This window comes from Lepidochelys kempii, chromosome 12, assembly GCF_965140265.1.
Source record: "Lepidochelys kempii isolate rLepKem1 chromosome 12, rLepKem1.hap2, whole genome shotgun sequence".
In the NCBI taxonomy this organism is placed as follows: Eukaryota; Metazoa; Chordata; order Testudines; family Cheloniidae; genus Lepidochelys; species Lepidochelys kempii.
Window position 1 is genome coordinate 9,574,559 of NC_133267.1, and position 20,672 is coordinate 9,595,230.

Below are 20,672 nucleotides of genomic sequence, written 5' to 3' on the forward strand. Positions count from 1 at the left end.
TTGATCACTACCCGTTGAGCCCGACAATCTAGCCAACTTTCTACCCACCTTGTAGTGCATCCATCCAGCCCATACTTCTTTAACTTGCTGACAAGAATACTGTGGGAGACTGTGTTGAAAACTTTGCTAAAGTCAAGGAATAACACGTCCACTGCTTTCCCTTCATCCACAGAACCAGTTATCTCATCATAGAAGGCAATTAGATTAGTCAGGCATGACTTGCCCTTGGTGAATCTATGCTGACTGTTCCTGATCACTTTCCTCTCATGTAAGTGCTTCAGGATTGATTCTTTGAGGACCTGCTCCATGATTTTTCCAGGGACTGAAGTGAGGCTCACTGGCCTGTAGTTCCCAGGATCCTCCTTCTTCCCTTTTTAAAAGATTGGCACTACATTAGCCTTTTTCCAGTCATCTGGGACTTCCCCCGTTCGCCACGAGTTTTCAAAGATAATGGCCAATGGCTCTGCAATCACAGCTGCCAGTTCCTTTAGCACTCTCAGATGCAACTCATCCGGCCCCCTGGACTTGTGCACGTCCAGTTTTTCTAAATAGTTCCTAACCACCTCTTTCTCCACAGAGGGCTGGCCATCTATTCCCCATGTTGTGATGCCCAGCACAGCAGTCTGGGAGCTGACCTTGTTCGTGAAGACAGAGGCAAAAAAAGCATTGAGTACATTAGCTTTTTCCACATCCTCCGTCACTCGGTTGCCTCCCTCATTCATTAAGGGGCCCACACTTTCCTTGGCTTTCTTCTTGTTGCCAACATACCTGAAGAAACCCTTCTTGTTACTCTTAACATCTCTCGCTAGCTGCAGCTCCAGGTGCAATTTGGCCCTCCTAATTTCATTCCTACATGCCCGAGCAATATTTTTATACTCTTCCCTGGTCATATGTCCAACCTTCCACTTCTTATAAGCTTCTTTTTTATGCTTAAAATCTGCTAGGATTTCACCGTTAAGCCAAGCTGGTCGCCTGCCATATTTACTATTCTTTTGACACATCGGGATGGTTTGTCCCTGTAACCTCAACAGGGATTCCTTGAAATACAGCCAGCTCTCCTGGACTCCTTTCCCCTTCATGTTAGTCCCCCAGGGGATCCTACCCATCCGTTCCCTGAGGGAGTCGAAGTCTGCTTTCCTGAAGTCCAGGGTCCGTATCCTGCTGCTTACCTTTCTTCCCTGTGTCAGGATCCTGAACTCAACCAACTCATGGTCACTGCCTCCCAGATTCCCATCCACTTTTGCTTCCCCCACTAATTCTTCCCCGTTTGTGAGCAGCAGGTCAAGAAAAGCTCTGCCCCTAGTTGGCTCCTCTAGCACTTTCACCACACTGTCCACAGTGGTTTTCAAGGTTTCAGGCATTGGTGGGGTATGTTACCCATACCCTGCCGGATGGGAAGTTCTAGGTAGCCTTCAATGTATTTGAGTTCTGGTGCTGCGGCTATATCTCAACGGATAGCTGGAGGTTCAGTCAGACAGAAAGAGATGTTGATTTTAATGTTCCCATGATGATTTGTATGGTCTGATTTAGCTGCCTCTCCACGAGATGGGCATGGCAGCTTCTTGTCTACACCATGCAAATTGACTCAGGCACATCTCTGCTAAAACACTTCCAACAGCCCTGCTGATACCCCCCACCCCTTTGTAATTCCCATTCCACAAGTAAAACTGAATTAGTCTTTTGATAATATGCCTCTGTGGTATCTGGGCAACTGGGATTTGCTGGGGAAAATGGATATCCACAAGGCAACAGTTCAAAAGTTTCCAAAAGTTTAATTTCAGCAGAAGACATTGAATCAACAGTGCGAGGCAGGCATCCAAATTCTTCACTTTTTCAAAAATACATACCCCACCTTTGCTCACGCCAGAGTACAGTGCTCCACCATCACACTGAAGCTCTGTCAGTTTGTTAAATCCTGTGAAATCCAACTGCTTTGGCTTCTCTATTTTCACAGCAGTCTGATAGGCCATGATTGATGTTATGGACAGTCTGGGGGACATGCAAAGAGCCTCTGAGAAGAGATACCACATTTTTAAATTTAATACTGCCTACAACTTCCATTCCCTTTAATGTTTGCCACTGGAGACAAGGGCTCATTTAGAAAAGAAAAAAAGCAATTAACATAATAACCATAAGCCTAGCTGAGTGATGATAAATACTGGTTCTGTAGAATGCTAATTCCATTTTCCTGGCTTCTTTTGAATGGACACGGACATCCCATCTGAAAAGTTGTGCTCCAATAGACAGATCAGCTCTTCAGAGAATTGTTCTCTTAGTTTATGAAAAATGCATGAGATTTAAAAAAAAAAAAAAAGGGGGGGGGGGGAGATTTAAAAAATCTCTCTCCAGTACTAAATTAGGTTGGCCAATAGCCATTTCTGTATTTCCTCCTCTGTATTTCCAGTTGGGCCATTTCCAGCACAAATCCAGGTTTTCTCACCCTCCACCAACTTGATGATCACTTTAGATAAGCTATTACCAGCAGGACAGTGGGGTGGGAGGAGATATTGTTTCATGATCTCTGTGTGTATATAAAGTCTGCTGCAGTTTCCACGGTATGCATCCGATGAAGTGAGCTGTAGCTCACGAAAGCTCATACTCAAATAAATTGGTTAGTCTCTAAGGTGCCACAAGTACTCCTTTTCTTGATACTAATTGTGTGTATCTTAAAAGCTAACCATGAAAAATGACAATTCATGTCTGTCACTATAACTATTGATTCAGAGATCAAAAGGGAATATTAACATTTAGATGAATCTTGGGTGAGATAGTGTCATTGTCTATATATCTCCTTGAAGTTTGTAATAGACTGAGTAATGGATAAATTGCCCTGTGTTAATTTGTGTAACTAATTACTGGTGAAAAGAAAAGGAGTACTTGTGGCACCTTAGAGATGAACAAATTTATTTGAGCATAAGCTTTCCTGAGCTACAGCTCACTTCATCAGTTCCATGCAGTAGAAAATACAGTAGGGAGATTTTATATACACAGAGAACATGAAACAACGGGTGTTACCATACACACTGCAATGAGAGGGATCAGGTAAGGTGAGCTATTACCAGCAGGAGAGAGAAAATAGTTATAATCAAGGTGGGCCATTTCCAGCAGTTGACAAGAACGTCTGAGGAACAGTAGTGGGGAAAAATAAACATGGGGAAATAGTTTTACTTTGTGTAATGACCCATCCACTCCCAGTCTTTATTCAAGCCTAAAAGTTAATTGTATCCGGTTTGCTGAATTGGAATTAATTTGCAGTCTCTCGTTGGAGTCTGTTTTTGAAGTTTTGTTGTTGAAGAATTGCCACTTTTAGGTCTGTAATCGAGTGACCAGAGAGATTGAAGTGCTCTCTGACTGGTTTTTTAATGTTATAATTCTTGACGTCTGATTTGTGTCCATTTATTCTTTTACGTAGAGGCTGTCCAGTTTGGCCAATGTACATGGCAGAGGGGCATCGCTGGTCCATGGTGGCATATATCACATTGGTAGATGTGCAGGTGAACGAGCCTCTGATAGTGTGGCTGATGTGATTAGGCCCTATGATGGTGTCCCCTGAATAGATATGTGGGCACAGTTGGCAACGGGCTTTGTTGCAAGGATAGGTTCCTGGGTTAGTGGTTCTGTTGTGTGGTGTGTGGCTGCTGGTGACTATTTGCATCAGGTTGGGGGGCTGTCTGTAAGCAAGGACTGGCCTGTCTCCCCCAAGATCTGTGAGAATGATGGGTCGTCCTTCAGGACAGGTTGTAGATCCTTGATGATGCGCTGAAGAGGTTTTAGTTGGGGGCTGAAGGTGATGGCTAGTGGCGTTCTGTTATTTTCTTTGTTGGGCCTGTCCTGTAGTAGGTGTTTAGAAAACAGAAGGTTACATCAAAAGCCTATTGTTTACCCAGGTCTGTGTGGCCAAGTGGATGCTAGAACACTGTATAAAAAGACTCTTGGGTCCTGATCCTGTCCATCTCAGATCTGCTTGATGCTTCATCAGGGGAAGCTTAAACCACCAGATTGAGATTCCAGTGCTGACTGGTCCGCCCTGAATAGGATATTGGACATTGGACTATAACCTATGAACTATTTATTTGCAACTACAAAGCTCACCATCTCTGCTTTGGATCTGAACCTCAAGAATTAAACTCATATCTGTATGTATATTGATCTTTTAACCATACTCTCTCTCTCGTTTTTTAATAAATTTTAGTTTAGTTACTAAGAATTGGCTGTATGCATGTATTTGGGTAAGACCTGGAATATTCAATCACCTGGGAGGTAATGTGTCCGATCCTTTGGGATTGGTAGAACCTTTTCTTTTTATGATGAAATATGATTTTCAGAAATATTCATTATATTTGACTTAGGTGCCTGGATGGAGGCTTGAGGCTGGGTTGCTTTAAGGGAACTGTGGTGTTGGTTTTTGGGCAAGCAGTGAGGTAATAAAGAAGCTGTTTTATGCTGGCCTGGTAAATCTAAGTATTGAATCATCTATCAGCTTTGGGGTTTGTCTGCCCCATTCTTTGGGGTTCATCCTAATTGAGTAACCTTGCCTGGCCCCCACTGGGACCCCAGTCACATCAGCTAAGATTCCAGTCCCCTAATTGCCCTCACTGATATTCAAAACAAGCCTGTGTTACCATTAGGAAGATCTGTTTATCAAGGAGATCAACAAGTGCAATATGACATTTATCATTAGCAAAGAGAGAGTCTGAGGGGGAAGAACACCATAAACTAGACACGAAAGTTATTTCCTGTGGCAATGCAGATGAGGCACTGGGATCACCGATTAAATTTAAAGGCTCACATCATTTTCACCTACAGCAGACTCCTGACATGCCACAAATGAGGGGCATTTTCAACATCATTCAAAGAGGTGGATGTGAAACTAATTAGTTCATCTGAAAAAAGACAAGAAACCAAAGAAAATTCAGTCTCTGAGGTCTATTATTGTGTGAAAAAATAGCTGTCAACAGAAAGAGCCCTGTGGAATGGTGTTATCAGACTTCAGAAAATGATGCTTTTTACTGCAGCTTAAAAAGTAGTAAATGCTGGGAGTCTTCTGCTTTACAAAGCACACTTCAGGCTCTCAGGCCATGTTTTTAAGAAAGCTTGTACAAGTCCCCAGATTGAGCACAGACATTAGAGGCTGACTGCATACAAACGTAACATTTTCAGACATTTGGGTCAGGTTGCTCAAGCGCTACATAGGGGTAACTATTTCAAAAATGCTTAAGTAACTTTATAGCGTAAGTGCCATTTTTAAAAGGGACTTGGGCAAGTAGTCTAAATTCCTTAGAAGCCCAAGTCTCTTTTGAAAATGGGACTTCAGCATTTTCAAAAATGCTGCCCTAATTCTATTTATTCAACATTTAAGACTCTTCCCACTTTCACTCTCATACATTTTAACTTGCACAGATTAGAACGATGTTTTGTGTAACAGCATACATACAATTTTACAGATTTAGGTCCTTCTCATTCCTCCTCTCTCTAATTTCCTTTCTTTCTTCCCTTCACAGTCAGAGTTCCTTCTATTTCTCTTCAAGGATGCTGCATGTATTAATCCTACTTATACTATCTGTATCCCATTCTAGAGGTACTACTTATGTGTTTACTCTATAACTGTAAAATGTTTGTTCTGAAACTATGCAACTCACCAAACAGGGCGAAAAAACTTCACCTAATGTCTAATGCAAAATGCTGGATTCCTACAGAAGGTGTGATCTCCTGCCCAACAGGAAGGACTATGGAATCAAAATGGGCCATTGTTGAACAAATACTTTGTCGATTGCTCCGCCCACCCACCCATGCAGAGGTTACATGCAGAAATGCTTGTCTCATCAGCTTGGACTCTAGGAAGGAGGGGATAAAAATCCCTGACCAGAGGGAATTAGGGTCTCTTTATGCTGTCTGGACTCTGAGGGGCAAAGATTCCTGAACATAAGAAAGAGATGCCCAAGCCGCTTGGCTTGGGTTAGCCCCAAAGGACATAAAAGCTTGATTTTATAGAAGTTTCTATTACCTTTTGAATTTAAGATTGTATCTTATTTGTAAGTGTGTGCTTACCTCCTTTAACCTTATAAACAGCTCTCATTTCTTTTTCCTAGTTAATAAACCTTTAGTTTGTGTGTTACAGGATTGGCTATAAGCATTGTCTTTGGTGCAAATTGACCTGGGGTAAGTGACTGGTCCTTTGGGACTGGGAGTAACCTGAATATTTTGTGATCTTTGGTGTAAAGTGACCATCTATCACAGAGTCAAACTTGCCTGGGTGGCAAGATAGATCGGAATGCCCAAGGGGACTGTCTGAGACTCTACGTTAAGGCTGTATAGTGCCTGAGGAGTTTACATTTGTTACTTGGTTGGTTGTCTAAGTATAGAACTCACAACCAGTTTGGGGTTTGTGCCCTGCCCTGAGGTTGGTATTCTTGCTTGTGAGCCACTCCAGACAGTGTGACTATTGGCGTAGTCAGCAGGATTCATATGCCACAGTCAACTGGATTTACAGATTATAACCCAGCACCGTTAAAAGTTTAAACTTGACATTGAGAATTTTTAAAGGTTAAAGAACAGACACAAGGAGTGGACCACAGTCATATGATGGTTTTGACATAAAAGACCTTGAAAAGTTATGTGATGAGAGGGGAAAATCCCATAAAAAGAAAGACCCAGATTAGGAACTGAGAGTTTATCTGCCCCAGATACTGCAAAGCAACTGGCGCAATTGCAGTGCCAGGCAGCCCGGGAAGAATGCGAGCCACTCCAGACAGTGTGACAATTTCCATTCATAGCAGTTGCTTACCAAGATACCAATTAATAAAATTTCAGTGTGATGACTTAGTACTTTTTGCTAATGCAGCTGCTTGCATTTGGGATTATTATATCAAAACCAGCTAATGAAAGAGCAGGTCCAAGAGCTGCTGAGTGTTCGAGTTTGTAGAGCAGAAAGTGGAGCATCACAGAATCTCTCCTACTCATTATGGGCCTGCACTTGGTAAGTTGTTGACCTCCCTCAATTGCCATGGAAGTCACAATTGAGAGCAGACTCTGGAGTTTCCTGGATCATCCCCCTCCCTCCCCGCACCTTGTTTTGACGAAGAGTTCTGCATCCTGTGTGCAGTGACCCTCAGATCTACCTGACAAATACTCTGCGACTGTCACCAATTTTTACAATTCTGAGACAGCTTCTGCCTGGCTCTAAGAGAGCTATATAGGTGCTTGACCACCTGACCCAGTATGTTTATTTCCTTCCTCCATTAGAAATTAATTTCTGGTGATGCTATGCCTCCCTATTCTACGTCTAGGTTAGTAACATCATCACCATCATGCTACTGCTCAGCCCCAGGAAGAGGCAAGAGGTGCTGATGGAACCCACGGCAGCAGGGTCTGTTTTAGATACACTGTGGAAGACGACGATTCTGGAGGCAGATTTGACCAAAGTCTATGTTGGTGACAATGGGTGTGGCAGATCACACGTGTAAGAGTCCAAATCAAACAGAGTAGTCACAGTGATTTTCCACTTTGGCCACAGGTGCTGGAACTAGGGGTGCGGGGAGTGCGGCCGCACTCCTTGGCTTGAAGTGGTTTCCATCATATACAGGGTTTACAGTTTGGTTCAATGGCTCCCACCCCCCCACCCCTCCCATTATACAAACTGTTCCAGCGCCCCTGATTTTGGCTCTCCTCTCCCCTCAGGTGGATGTGATGTTTCTGGCCTTGTTATACATAAAGAGCTTTTCACCATCAGTAAATGTTAAGGGAGAAAAATAGACAATTTGCATTAGGGGTATAAAGTGGGTAGATGCTTAAATGTGGTGATTTACACTCACATGTTCAAGCCTAACTGAATGGTTAAATTCGGGGTCAGGAAGGCCTTTCCACCAGAAGATAGTGGCAGGGATATCTAGACTTAATTCTCTCCTCCAGGAGCAGTGATCATGTCTCGCATATGAATCTTTGGATGGAGAAGGTATTGGTGGATCTCTTTCCTTCCCATCTTCTTCCATGTTTCACAAAAGGTAGTGGGGACAGGAATGGCATCTTCTCCGTTTGGAATATCTCTAAGACATTATGGAAGTAATTAATAAGAGAAACATGATTTCATTCTTCTTTTCTGTGAAGTCAGTTTGGGATTTTGCAGTATTTGCCTTACATGCAAAGTTGTTTCGGTAAAGCGAAGCATGCTTCCTCTGCTAGTCTTAACCACTGGAGGAATACAGAGGGCAAGATGGACATGTTCCTTCTGCTCTTTGTCACAGTTCATTTATACCATGTATCTGAGTGCCTTAGCAACAAGCAACAGTATTAGAGTGAAAGATGAATAAGGTTGGTTTCAGATCCAAAAGAAAGGCCAAGAACAGAGCAGAGATTATTAAAAAGGATGAGGAATCCCCTGAAGAAGCAGGGGGAAGTTGCTTATAGACACACAACTTTGTTCATCTGCTAGCCCATTGAAGATATGAATAGGGAATTGCTCTTTTAAAGAGATCTCGCTTGTCCTGGAACTCTAATCTGCTCTGAAAGAAAAATAGTATATAAAGAGAGCAAAGTATTAAAGGGACTGAAAACCCACAAAGATACTGCTGCTGATTTTCCATAATCACATTATACAAAACAGTTCTTGTAGCACATGCCTACAGTGCCACACCATTAACCTCTTAAATGACACTTTCTAGGCAAAGTAGTGTTGAGAACAAGCCTCATTAATGTTTCAAAACTTTTTGGATATCTCATTTTTGTCAAACACCTAAAGCCTCCCCCCTGATGACAAGAACACATTTTGCTGGGGGGATTCTTATCCTTTAAAAAATAACTTGCCAAGCTGTAGCATGTTCTAGCTGGGTACCCATAGGCAGTAGCACAGACTTGCTCTTGGGTCATTAAGTATTCATTTTCCCCCTGCATTGTGACCTTCCTCTTCATTTTTCTCAGGTTAATCGTCATCTTCCAAATGAGCCTTTATTGTCCCAAGGAAGTCAAGAAACCAAACTAGATGTTCCTATTCAACTAAGTCAGTTCCCCTGTGCCTATAAGAACTCTGGAAATGGAATCAACGTTTTATAATTTGGCTGGTAACAGCAATTATTAATATTCAGCAAGAACATAATTTTCTTAATCTAGCACTACTCTAGCTACAAAGTAATTTAAGTCACAAAATCTTTAGAACTGCACACTAAGCAAACGTGATGGAGGAGTACGAGAAAAGCACACCGTTAAAATGAAATACCAAAATAGCTTTGAAAATAAATTAACTTATCTTTTCAACCAGCAATTAATTTTAATTCAAATTGCCTTTAGAAAGATAAAGTTAATATGCCCTGTATTCTTATTTGAAAGAAAATGCACAGTACCCATCTGATATTTCAGCCTTTGTCTTTTACTGTATAGAGCAATTTCCTTATAAGAAAAATCTGACAATATTATGTCTGACAATAAACTAATTCAAAACCAATAATTTCAGAACATACCAGACTCCAGACAGAATGTAAGAAGCAGGGAGTAATACTTGTTGGAATGGTGATAACAAGAAAGGGAATATTATTAATCATATTTAGCATTGTCCCCAACTACAAATGTTAGATGATTAAATGCTATACTGAACAGTGTTATCCCTGAACAGTAGGCCAGAGAATTTTTTATTTTGCAAGATTTAAAAAGCATGAGTTACCAAAATTCCTCATGGAAGGAACAGAAAAAGCAGGAGCGCCCGCAGGAGTCATCAGGGTTTCCTCAGTCCTTTTCTGTCAGTCTGGGTCCCACGCTCATTGGTGTGTGAAGATCAGACATGCATAATAATTCTTTCAGGTCTGTCAGCAGCCTAGGCCACTGTTGATCTGCTTACAGATCCTAGCGGGGTTAGAGAATATTATCTGAGTGGTTTTTGTTCCTCCCTCATCTCCAGGGTGGTTTTTTTGCTTTTGTGATAATACAGCTGCCCAAAGAGATCTCATGTGAGATTCCACAGGATTCTCGTCTTAATTCTTCCAGTCCAATGGGAATGTATGGGGCTTTGATGTCATCAACATGCAGACAACAGTCGATGTCTTATTTTCATGAGATCTGGATGACACAATTTCCTTGTTTTTTCTAGTGCCTTGCTGAAGGCTGGGATTTGAATAAAACTAAGGTGTAATCAAAACAAGACAGACGTCAAGAGAAAAGATCACAATGGCAGAGAGGGGGTGACTCCTGTCCCCATTGCTGAGTGATTTCAATGCCCTTTACTCAAGTGCTGCAGTTTTACAGCACTCTAGGTTTCCTAACTGATCTCAGAGGACATGAAAAGTGTAAAAGCACTTTTCCTAGTCAGGTGACCATTTCCCTCAACTCTGGACCTTGCCATTGTCATACATGCTTCTGTGATTCCTAATTTGGATTATTATATGATCTACATGAGGTGACCCACTTGGAAGTTAGATCTGGTACCAAACAGGATATTGCTAGAGGAACAGCTAGTGCAGGGTGCCTATGATCCACCAGGAATGGAGGCTAACTCAGGTTAGAGAGATTAACTTTCCCCTCCTTATTCTCTCCCCGGCAGTTGAGATTAGCTGGAGCATTTGTGCTAACAAGCTATAGATTTAGACATCTAGGAGCTGGTGGGAAGGCATTCTCAGCGCAGGGCAGCTGACACAAATTCCTTTCCCTTGGTAGCCCAACAGTCTTTTCACCTTTGTGGCAAAATGCACGCTACAGCTGGGAGAAAATTTTCAGCTGAAACCATTTCAGCAAAAAATGCAGATTCAGGCTGACCAAAACTTTAAGCAGCTTCTTGGCAAAAAATCAATTAATTGTTTCAATCAAAACCAAAAGATAAAAAAAACCTGAAAACCTTTTGTTTCAACATATTCAGAATGAAAAGTTTTGAGTTTTCCATTCAAAATGTCTGTTTATTTTGAGATTTACTTCAATTTTTATTCCAAAAATGTAAAAGCATTTTAAACAGCTTGAAAATGATCCACACAATTCTAGAGCAGATTACATAAATTGCTTTTGCTTGAGGGAAGGCTGGCACTAGCGAGCTAGGGATTGGGGACAAAGTTTCTGCCACTTACAAAATGTTCTCTCTCTCAGTTTTGGTAGATTTATCTTGATGTTAAAAATTCATAAATTTATGCTAAGATTTAACTTGGAACTATGACCAAAATCCAAAGTTTTTGCTTCAGCCAAGAACACCAGATGTTAAACCAGGATGGCACTCTGAAAGCATCTTGTCCTTAAGGATTTCAAAGACTAGATAAATAGGTTTTTAAATATTTTATGTGTGTATATATATATGGGGTGGGGAACATTTTATAGATTTTTTTGTATTAAACTGAGATATTGCTGGCACTAGGAGTCTAAGCAAATCACCACTAACAATGCAGGAATCTGACACATCTAATTAGAACACCTGGATATTCAAGTGTTTAGATGAAACTGTTCTTTAAAAGTTGAAAAAATAGTTATAAAAAATATCCCGGGCTGCTTGTTTCACATCCTCAGCTAGGAGCAAAACAGAAAATGTTTAAAATTGACCTCTTTCTAATGCAATGCCCACTAGTTTAACTGTGGGTAAAAAGACATGACAACTCATTAGAATCCAAAGCTAGCTGCAACACGTGTAGCAGCTGGGGGCTGTGCAAGAATTCAGACATCAGTCAAGCACACAACGTGCTGTAACTTGCATAGCACAGTATTATATGGCATGTTTCCTATGCGCACTACTGCAACACATTTAGAACAGTTGCCCATTTTCAATTCTTTTTAGTTTAGGAGTAGGAAGTGCCCATACAGAGTCTCTAAGTACGTTGCCAATTATTTAAAGTCATAAAAGCAAAATGCAATACAATCAAGCTCACCACTTCCACTAAGCAGCAACCCATAACCAGATACTAAACTCCATACAGCAGTCTGGACTTTAGCCCTCTTACCTTTCTGCAAAGGCCAAATGAAATTAACACGCATTGTGCAACACCATAAAACTTAGCAAATATGGATTATTTCAGACCAGCGACAGAGCATTCCTGAGTCCCACAACCTTGATCGTGTAAACCCTGCCATGTTCCGCCTCTCTGTTATATTGAGACGGAACTAGAGTCAGTGTCTCTGCTACCATGGCAGAGTAGTGTCAGTCTGATTTTTGCTACAGTCCAGATTAAGAATGCCCTCTTCTTTTTATTCCCCTGACTCCCACACTATCCTTCACATTATTATTGTAATTCTTTCCAAGATGTATTACGACCCTACAAGACAATCCTAGGAGAGCCACTCAAGGTATTTTGGTATTTTTACTTCCTTTAGATACATTTTTTCAAACTACAGAAAACAAAACTTGGATTTGATGGGAGTTCTGCAGTAAAGGTTCAGGTCAATTCTTACCATTTCTTAACCAGTTTATCCAGCCTTACTAATTAATGAAAAGCCAATATTTTTATGGTTTAATATTAAGAGCCTGATCCTTTAAGCCTTCAAACCACAGAATTTCCATTGGGTTGTGTTTGCAGTTAGCTCATGTCAAGAACTGGAGCTTATTCACTACAAATATAAGTTGGCCGTTTTTTCAAACAGACATTATTAAGGGCACAAGAGCAAACTATCCCACTTCGTAGGAAAGACAGGAAATCTAGCAAGAGACCACCCTGGCTTAACCAGGAGATCTTCAATGATCTAAAAATAAAAAAGAGCCCCACAAAAAGTGGAAACTAGGTCAAATTACAAAGGATGAATGTAAGCAAATAACACAAATATGTAGGGACAAAATTAAAAAGGCCAAGGCACAAAACAAGATCAAACTAGCTAGAGACATAAAGGATAACAAGAAAACATTCTACAAATACATTAGAAGCAAGAAGACAACCAAGGACAGGGTAGGCCCATTACTCAATGAGGCTGGAAAAACTATAACAGAAAATGTGGAAATGGCAGAGGTGCTTAATGACTTATTTTTTTTCAGTTTTTACCAAGAAGGTTGGTGGCGATTGAACATCTAACATAGTGAATGCCAGTGAAAATGATGTAGGATCAGAAGAGGCTAAAATGGGGAAAGAACAAGTTAAAATTACTTAGACAAATTAGATGTCTTCAAGTCACCAGGGCCTGATGAAATGCATCCTAGAATACTCAAGGAGCTGACTGAGGAGATATCTGAGCCATTCGCGATTATCTTTGAAAAGTCATGGAAGATGGGAGAGATTCCAGAAGACTGGAAAAGTGCAAATATAGTGCCATTCTATAAAAAGGGAAATAAGGACAACCCAGGGAATTACAGACCAGTCAGCTTAATTTATGTACCCAGAAAGATAATGGAGCAAATAATTAGCGACTCAATTTGCAAACATCTAGAAGATAATAAGGTGATAAGTAACAGTCAGCATGGATTTGTCAAGAACAAATCATATCAAACCAACCTAACAGCTTTCTTTGAGAGGGTAACTAGCCTTGTGGATAGGGTGGAAGTGCTAGATGTGGTATATCTTGACTTTAGTAAAGCTTTTGATACTATCTCGCATGACCTTCTCATAAACAAACTAGGGAAATGCAACCTAGATGGAGCTACTCTCAGGTGGGTGCAAAACTGGTTAGAAAACCATTCTGAGAGAGAAGTTCTCAGTGGTACACAGTCATGCTGGAAGAACATAATGAGTGGGGTCCCACAGGGATCAATTCTGGGTCTGGTTCTGTTCAATATCTTCATCAATGGCACAGAGAGTACACTTACAAAGTTTGCAGCCAATACCAGGCTGGGAGGGGCTGCAAGTGCTTTGGTGGATAGGATAGGATTATAATTCAAAATGATCTGGACAAACTGGAGAAATGGTCTGAAGTAAATAGGATGAAATTCCATAAGGACAATGCAAAGTACTCCATTTAGGAAGGAGCAATCACTTACATACATACAAATTGGGAAATGACTGCCTAAGAAGGAGCACTGCAGAAAGGGATCGGGGGGTCAGAGTGGACCACAAGCTAAATATGAGTCAAGAGTGTAACGCTGTTACAAAAAAAGCACACATCATTCTGGGATGTATTAGCAGGAGTGTTGTAAGCAAGACATGAGAAGTAATTCTTCTGCTCTACTCTGCGCTGATTAGGCCTCAACTGGAGTATTGTGTCCAGTTCTGGGTGCCACATTTCAGGAAGGATGTGGACAAATTGGAGAAAGTCCAGAGAAGAGCAACAAAAATGATTAAAGTTCTAGAAAACATGACCTATGAGGGAAGATTGAAAAATCTGAGTTTGTTTAGTCTGGAGCAGAGAAGACAGAGGGGACATGATAATAGTTTTCAAGAACATAAAAGGTTGTTACAAGGAGGAGGGAGAAAAATTGTTTTTCTTAACCTCTGAGGATAGGACAATGGGCTTAAATTGCAGAAAAGGAGGTTTAGGCTGGACATTAGGAAAAACTTCCTAACTGTCAGGGTGGTTAAGCACTGGAATAAATTCCCTAGAGAGGATGTAAAATCTCCACTATTGGAGATTTTTAAGAGTAGGTTAGACAAACACCTGTCAGGGATGGTCTAGATAATACTTAGTCCTGCCATGAGTGCAAGAAACCAGACTAGATGACCTCTCAAGGTCCCTTGCAGGCCTATGATTCTAGGATTTTAACAACAACTGCATTAGAAACTCACAGACAGATCAGGATAGCTAGATTAGATAGCCCTAGCAAAACTTTCTAGAAACGAGGGAAAAAATCAAAAGGTTAGCTGATTGTCCCTATTATTCAAAATGTATAATTTCAGAGATTTTCATAAACAGGCTGTGCTTCAGGAAGTGTGTTGAACTTATACCAGGAGAACAAGGAGCCCTAATGGTCTTCACCATGGGAGGTCAAACCTTGAAGAAATGAAGCCCCTCAAGGCTGGCAGAAGAATTCCATCACAGTATACCTTGCACATGTTTAGATCTTTTAAGAAGCAAAACTTTAATAGTTGCACATCAAGAGTCCTAAAATCTATGTCAGTTGAAAAGAAATGGACAAAGAATTATATGCTTACCTGGTGTTGTCTGAGTCAATGGTATGAAAGAGCTGTTCAAGTTCTTCTTCATTAAGAGTCCCGTCTGAAAAAAAAGCCTGGAACTCCTCCAAGGACAACTTCCCATCATCTGTGAATGACAAGATATCAGTGTTAAGAATAAAAGGTTAATGGAGGGAAAGCACAATCAAATGAAATACAAGGTCATGATCTGCTTAAAGATATAGTGGGGAAATTCTTGGAATTTCTGAGTATCTGTCCTGTAAAGTATCAACACATTCACCAATACGGCGTTCCCTTGGTACGTGGCTGTTTTTGGAACACAGGCTTTCAAACAGGATGCATCTAAGAAGGCGGGGCCAAATCATTACAAAGACTGAGAAGAAGGTTGCCAAAGGCAGCCAAATATTTAATGGTTATGGCGCTGTGAGGCATGTGCAAATGCCAGATCTACCAAATTAAAGGGGAACTTCTGATGGGCAGCAGCGGAGCTAAGCTGGAAAGCAAATGCCATATAAAAAGGGAACCCTTACACCAGCATTAGAAAGAAGGAGCTCTATTTGAGGGAAATGTTCACAGTTTATTCGTTTATATGCTTTAGACTCATCATCACAATGTATTACAGAAAGAGAAGTCAGAAGATTCAAATACTTGATAATCCCTTGAAACCACTTCAGAGAACAGACTTCAATACAATTTTTATTTCATGTTCAAAAGAATTTAGTTAGAACCATTCTCTTGTTTTCACAATATAGAACTTGAAATCAAAGTGCAGAAATAGCCATAAGAGAAAGGACAGTTTTGTAGTCTTTCCCAACCAAGCCAGAACCAGGAAGTACCAGAAACCTAACAAGCATGTTTTCAAGTTATTCAGAATGATGCATAGAACAAAGAGGCTTGGATTGATACATCTGGCAAAATACCAAAATTATGACTGGATCAGATTTTCAAATGTACAGATATGCATTAAGAGGGCTGTACAAATATCTGCATTTGCGAATTTCATCCACTATTATTATTTATCTGGCATCAAAATATATGAGACAGGCTACAAACAAGTTCACATACTAGGTCCCTGGCTTAGGGAGTTTAAAATCTAAGGCCCCAGTCCTGCATGCTGCAACACAGGTGGACTGACCCTGCAGGGAGCACCAGTGAAGTCAGGAGAGCTGTGTGAGAGAACAGGGCCCATCCACACAGAGTAGCTTGGTGGATCTGGGCCTACAAGTCAAACTGTGGCATTGGCAGCTGTCCCAAGGAAGAAGTGATGTGAAGCTGCAATTCCCTAGGGATTAGAAGGACTGTGCAGGTTGCACCATCCTTTAGAAAATAATTAGGCTTTTAATTCCCTGTTGCAATTGGATTAAGGAAAAAAGAAACCTGCAGGGTTCCTTCTGAAATGAAATCATACTGCAGTTCAGGGACCCGTTTATCTACTGTATGTTTAAATAATGCAGGACATTCAGTGTTTAGATGGTGCCTAGGCCTAGAGTGTAATTAACAATGTACTACTTACTGTATACAGGACTAGCACTCACCTTCTCCAACCAGTTATATACTGTATCTTATAGCTCAGGCCATGGATGCAACAGAGCAGGACATTTTAGGGCAGTTTTCACTTGAGTTACCAACTGTTTGCACACACAGGACCTGTCATCTTAATGTTGAAACTTTCCTTTCAAAAGACCTTGAGGACATACCATGTGCATCTGCTTGGCCATACACATAGGCATCTGCCTTGCTGAACATGGGTTGGTAAATCTACAGATCAAGTGAAGGAGTTGGAACCTAGAAAGGTTTAAAATCCCCCCTTAACACTGACTTCAAACATGGCCACTGATTTTGGGGCATCTAACTAGATGCCCTTTGGGCCTAATTTTCAGAAGTACTCAGGCATCCTCGAAAGCTTATGCTCAAATAAATTTGTTAGTCTCTAAGGTGCCACAAGTACTCTTTTCTTCAGGCATCCTCGACTCCAGTTAGCTCAATGGCAGCTGCAAATGACCAGCACTTCTGGGAATCTGGCTCCAGGTCACAAGTTGGGGACCCAGAAACGTAGTCACCCCAAATCAGTGGCCATTTATGAAAATTTGGCTGAATATCTTTGAGTTGTATACTTACATGTGAGCCCGCTGCACTGATGTGGGCTGGGTTAAGTGGAAGGGAAGAGGCTGGGCATTTGCCAGCGTTGTTAATTGACTGAAGTATCAGATGCTGGACACCTAGAACAACCAATAGTCTATTTGTATTGGACCTAAGCAATGCATCTCATTGTAGTGCTACTATAATATTTTGGGTTACTATTGTAAAATCATGCTCTACCTATTTAAAAGGCTAGCAGGGAAGAGAGACAGACATGTGTAGTCATGTAAGGAAAGAAAAGTTGTAAGATAGTTCCCCGACATAACAAAGGTACAAGCCTAGCTATGAAACGGAGAGATTCTCCCTCTCCAAGCACTGTGAGAAGGTTTCTTCCTATCTGTAGCAGGAAGCCAAATAGTGAGGGGCTGGGGAAAGCTCCTGTACAAAACAGTCTACAGTGAAGCAAGGATGGAGACAGGGTAGCTTTAAGGGATAAAAATGTTTTATTTATTCTATTGAAGTTCCCTGTTCATAGAATCATAGAATCACAGAATATCAGGGTTGGAAGGGACCCCAGAAGGTCATCTAGTCCAACCCCCTGCTCGAAGCAGGACCAATTCCCAGTGAAATCATCCCAGCCAGGGCTTTGTCAAGCCTGACCTTAAAAACCTCTAAGGAAGGAGATTCTACCACCTCCCTAGGTAACGCATTCCAGTGTTTCACCACCCTCTTAGTGAAAAAGTTTTTCCTAATATCCAACCTAAACCTCCCCCCCTGCAACTTGAGACCATTACTCCTCGTTCTGTCATCTGCGACCACTGAGAACAGTCTAGAGCCAATGGTAGAAGACAGCAACTAATAATGTAACATTGTTGTACAACAGTGCCTTAGGTGGAGGAATTACTGCAATTTATACACGATTTAAAAGCTCTTCCTTTCAAAGCCCTAGATTTATGGACTGGAAATGTTGCCTAGGCTGAGATACGAGAATGTATCATTTATTATTTAATCAAATCAATTAAAAACCCATGGTGCTTCTCTTTCAGGAAATGATGCTGGAGGACAAAGTTAGCTGACTCGCCATGTACACAGGTGAACAAGCTCTGGCTTGGGAAAAAAAAAGAAAAGTCTGGTGCTCATGAACTACACATCTGGACTTCCAAGCGTTAATGCAGTATGTATGGGTTGAAGCCAGTGTATTTAGAGCTGTAATTAATCTGGCATAAGGTATCTATTTTATTGGTGATTCTATAAAGATGGTGACAGGAGAAGGAACATAAAATCAATATTGGGGTAAGCATTTATATTTTGTCAGGCTCTACGGAGAATGGCTGCATTTGACAGGCCAAATGCTGAATTCCCAATTTAGCTTTTATTCTGTCCTTACCCAAAACGTTCACTCGTTTCAATGGGAGTGTTGGGACTAACGGGAGTAACAACTAAGGGCTTCTAGATTTGGCCCAAAATTAATTTGGACTTTAACCGTTTTTTGCTGACGCATGCTGAACTGTAATAGTTCTCTTTTCCATTCCATAAAGATCTGCAGAAGAGGAGGTGAACTCGGGATATCTGGAACGCTCAGCAGCAGGTAGCAGACTTATTCAGGTTTTGATATTTTCATTGGCAAGATTGAAAGTCTCAGTGGAAAAGGACTTGGTGTAAATGAATCATTGTTGAAAATGAAAGTGTCCATGTTTGAAAGATGGACCTTATTAACCAGCACTCTACCTCTTGGAGCATCAGACTTGATCATGTGGTATCCTTTCTCCAACTCTGCCCAGGGCTGTATATTTCATAGGAAGATGAAAAATATCCATGATGCCCCTACTTATGTAATGCTATACTCAAGATGGAAGGGATAATTTCTTCCTGACCCCAATTGGTGATTAGTTTATGCTCTGAAGCATTCAGATAAATAACCTTTTTATCCCAGCAAGTATAAACTGCAGAGGCTGTTCTTATACAGAATGTCTAGTTTTTAAACTTACTAGGTGGTTGTTTGCCTCAATAATATCCCGCTGGACAAAGGTCAAGCAGAATCACCTTCCCACCAGAGCAATTTCAAGCAGCATTAGTGGGAAGGAAGCAAAATAAAACTGAGCACACATTGTTATTTTAACCAATGAAAGTCACGTACAGTTTTCTTTCAAGCAGCACACACAAAAAGCTATTTTGATGCAAGCTTACTTAAAAGCAGTTGTGATTTTTTTCCAGCCAGTTTATGTTTTCCAAGAGGAGAATGTCTCATTTCACTTTTACTTGATTTCTTAAGTCACAAACTATTTTTTCCCTACTGAAACTTAAGTGTCTACATTCTAAGTGGTGCCATACTGCTTTCCTGATTCCTGTCCCAAAGCTTCTGAAGCATGTGGCTAGGAACACAGGGGTGGGTAGCAATTTTTCTACAGTAGTTCACATCACTTCAAATTCAGTGTTAGTGGGTTATTTAAAGAGCTGTCTACCTGGTTGCAGGAGTATGTTTAGGGGGAAATGTGAGAGGAATAAAGCAATAGCTTAGCACAGCAGCAACTGCAAGAGACATTTTTATAAACGCCTATCATAATGTAAGCACCCCCAAATGTTACTGAAGTGCTGAAGGTACGTTGGTGCTGTACAAAACAGGCGTACAGATGGCCTCAGGATCCTAAAACAGGACAGAGAGGGGGACTTAAAGGAAGGAGGAGCTGAGAGTTATTTGACTTTTGCTGTTTGTGGACCTCACAGAAAAAGTGGGTCTTTAGGATGGATTTGACATGGAGAGGGTGAAAAGCCTGGAACTAAACATTATTTAAAATCCTCATCCACCTCCAAATAACTACAATATATTAAAACACAAATCAGTCTAAAGCCCATGAAAAGAGGTCAATATTTAATGCAAACTTGAACACACATCCATAAATACACCAGGGAAAGTGATCCAAAGTAACAAAAAAAAAAATAAAAATCCTTGAGCAATGTATCTATAATTGTAAAACAGCCTTAGGTTATATATTGATAGAGCACACTAGACAAGAATGTCTGGAGAGAGAGGAGCTCAGAGATAAGAGAAAGCAAGACCATGCTAGGATTTGAAAGCTAAAATTAAAATGCTAGAAAATCCTGGCCAAAGAGGACTGGCCAACACAGTATTAATATCCCACTCTGCAACCAGCACACGTTAAGATAAGAGTTGATGTATTCTGAAGATTTTGTACTCTAGTAACAGTCTTATCAAGAAAATCATAGAAAAACAAGTTGCACAAAGTAGAAATTTGCTAAGTTACCAAAGAATGGATAAGGATGTAAGAAGCTTGCCTTTAGTTACATGCTCCTGTGTGCAAGAGATACAGGTTCTCCAAATGAATTGTGATGTAATATATCAGAATGGTATCAGAAGTCTTAGAATTCCACTTAGCCTACATTCTTCTCAGTAGAAGTTATTGTTTAGGGATATTTCCACCTTAAAATAAGTTCCCACCTTTGATTAATATTGTGACATAAAAATTACATTTACATACAAAATCTACATTAAAGTAACTCTACATTTTCATAGATTTTAAGACCATCAGGGACCATTTTCATCTAGACTGACCTTGTGCATAACACAGGCTACAGTATTTCCCCGAATGATTCCTACATCTTTGGTTGCAAAGTTGAGCACCCAAATGTTTA

General features: G+C 40.7%; 1 protein-coding gene across 12 annotated transcripts in view; it reads right to left on the minus strand.

The window, feature by feature from the left end:
* Positions 1–20,672, minus strand: part of NECAB2 (N-terminal EF-hand calcium binding protein 2) — a 368,024-nt gene that overhangs the window by 201,823 nt on the left and 145,529 nt on the right. For all 12 annotated transcript variants that reach the window (XM_073307521.1, XM_073307523.1, XM_073307524.1 and 9 more), the window contains one exon: positions 14,961–15,069. In XM_073307521.1, the coding sequence (XP_073163622.1) occupies positions 14,961–15,069 (109 nt within the window). The remainder of the gene's footprint in view (positions 1–14,960; positions 15,070–20,672) is intronic.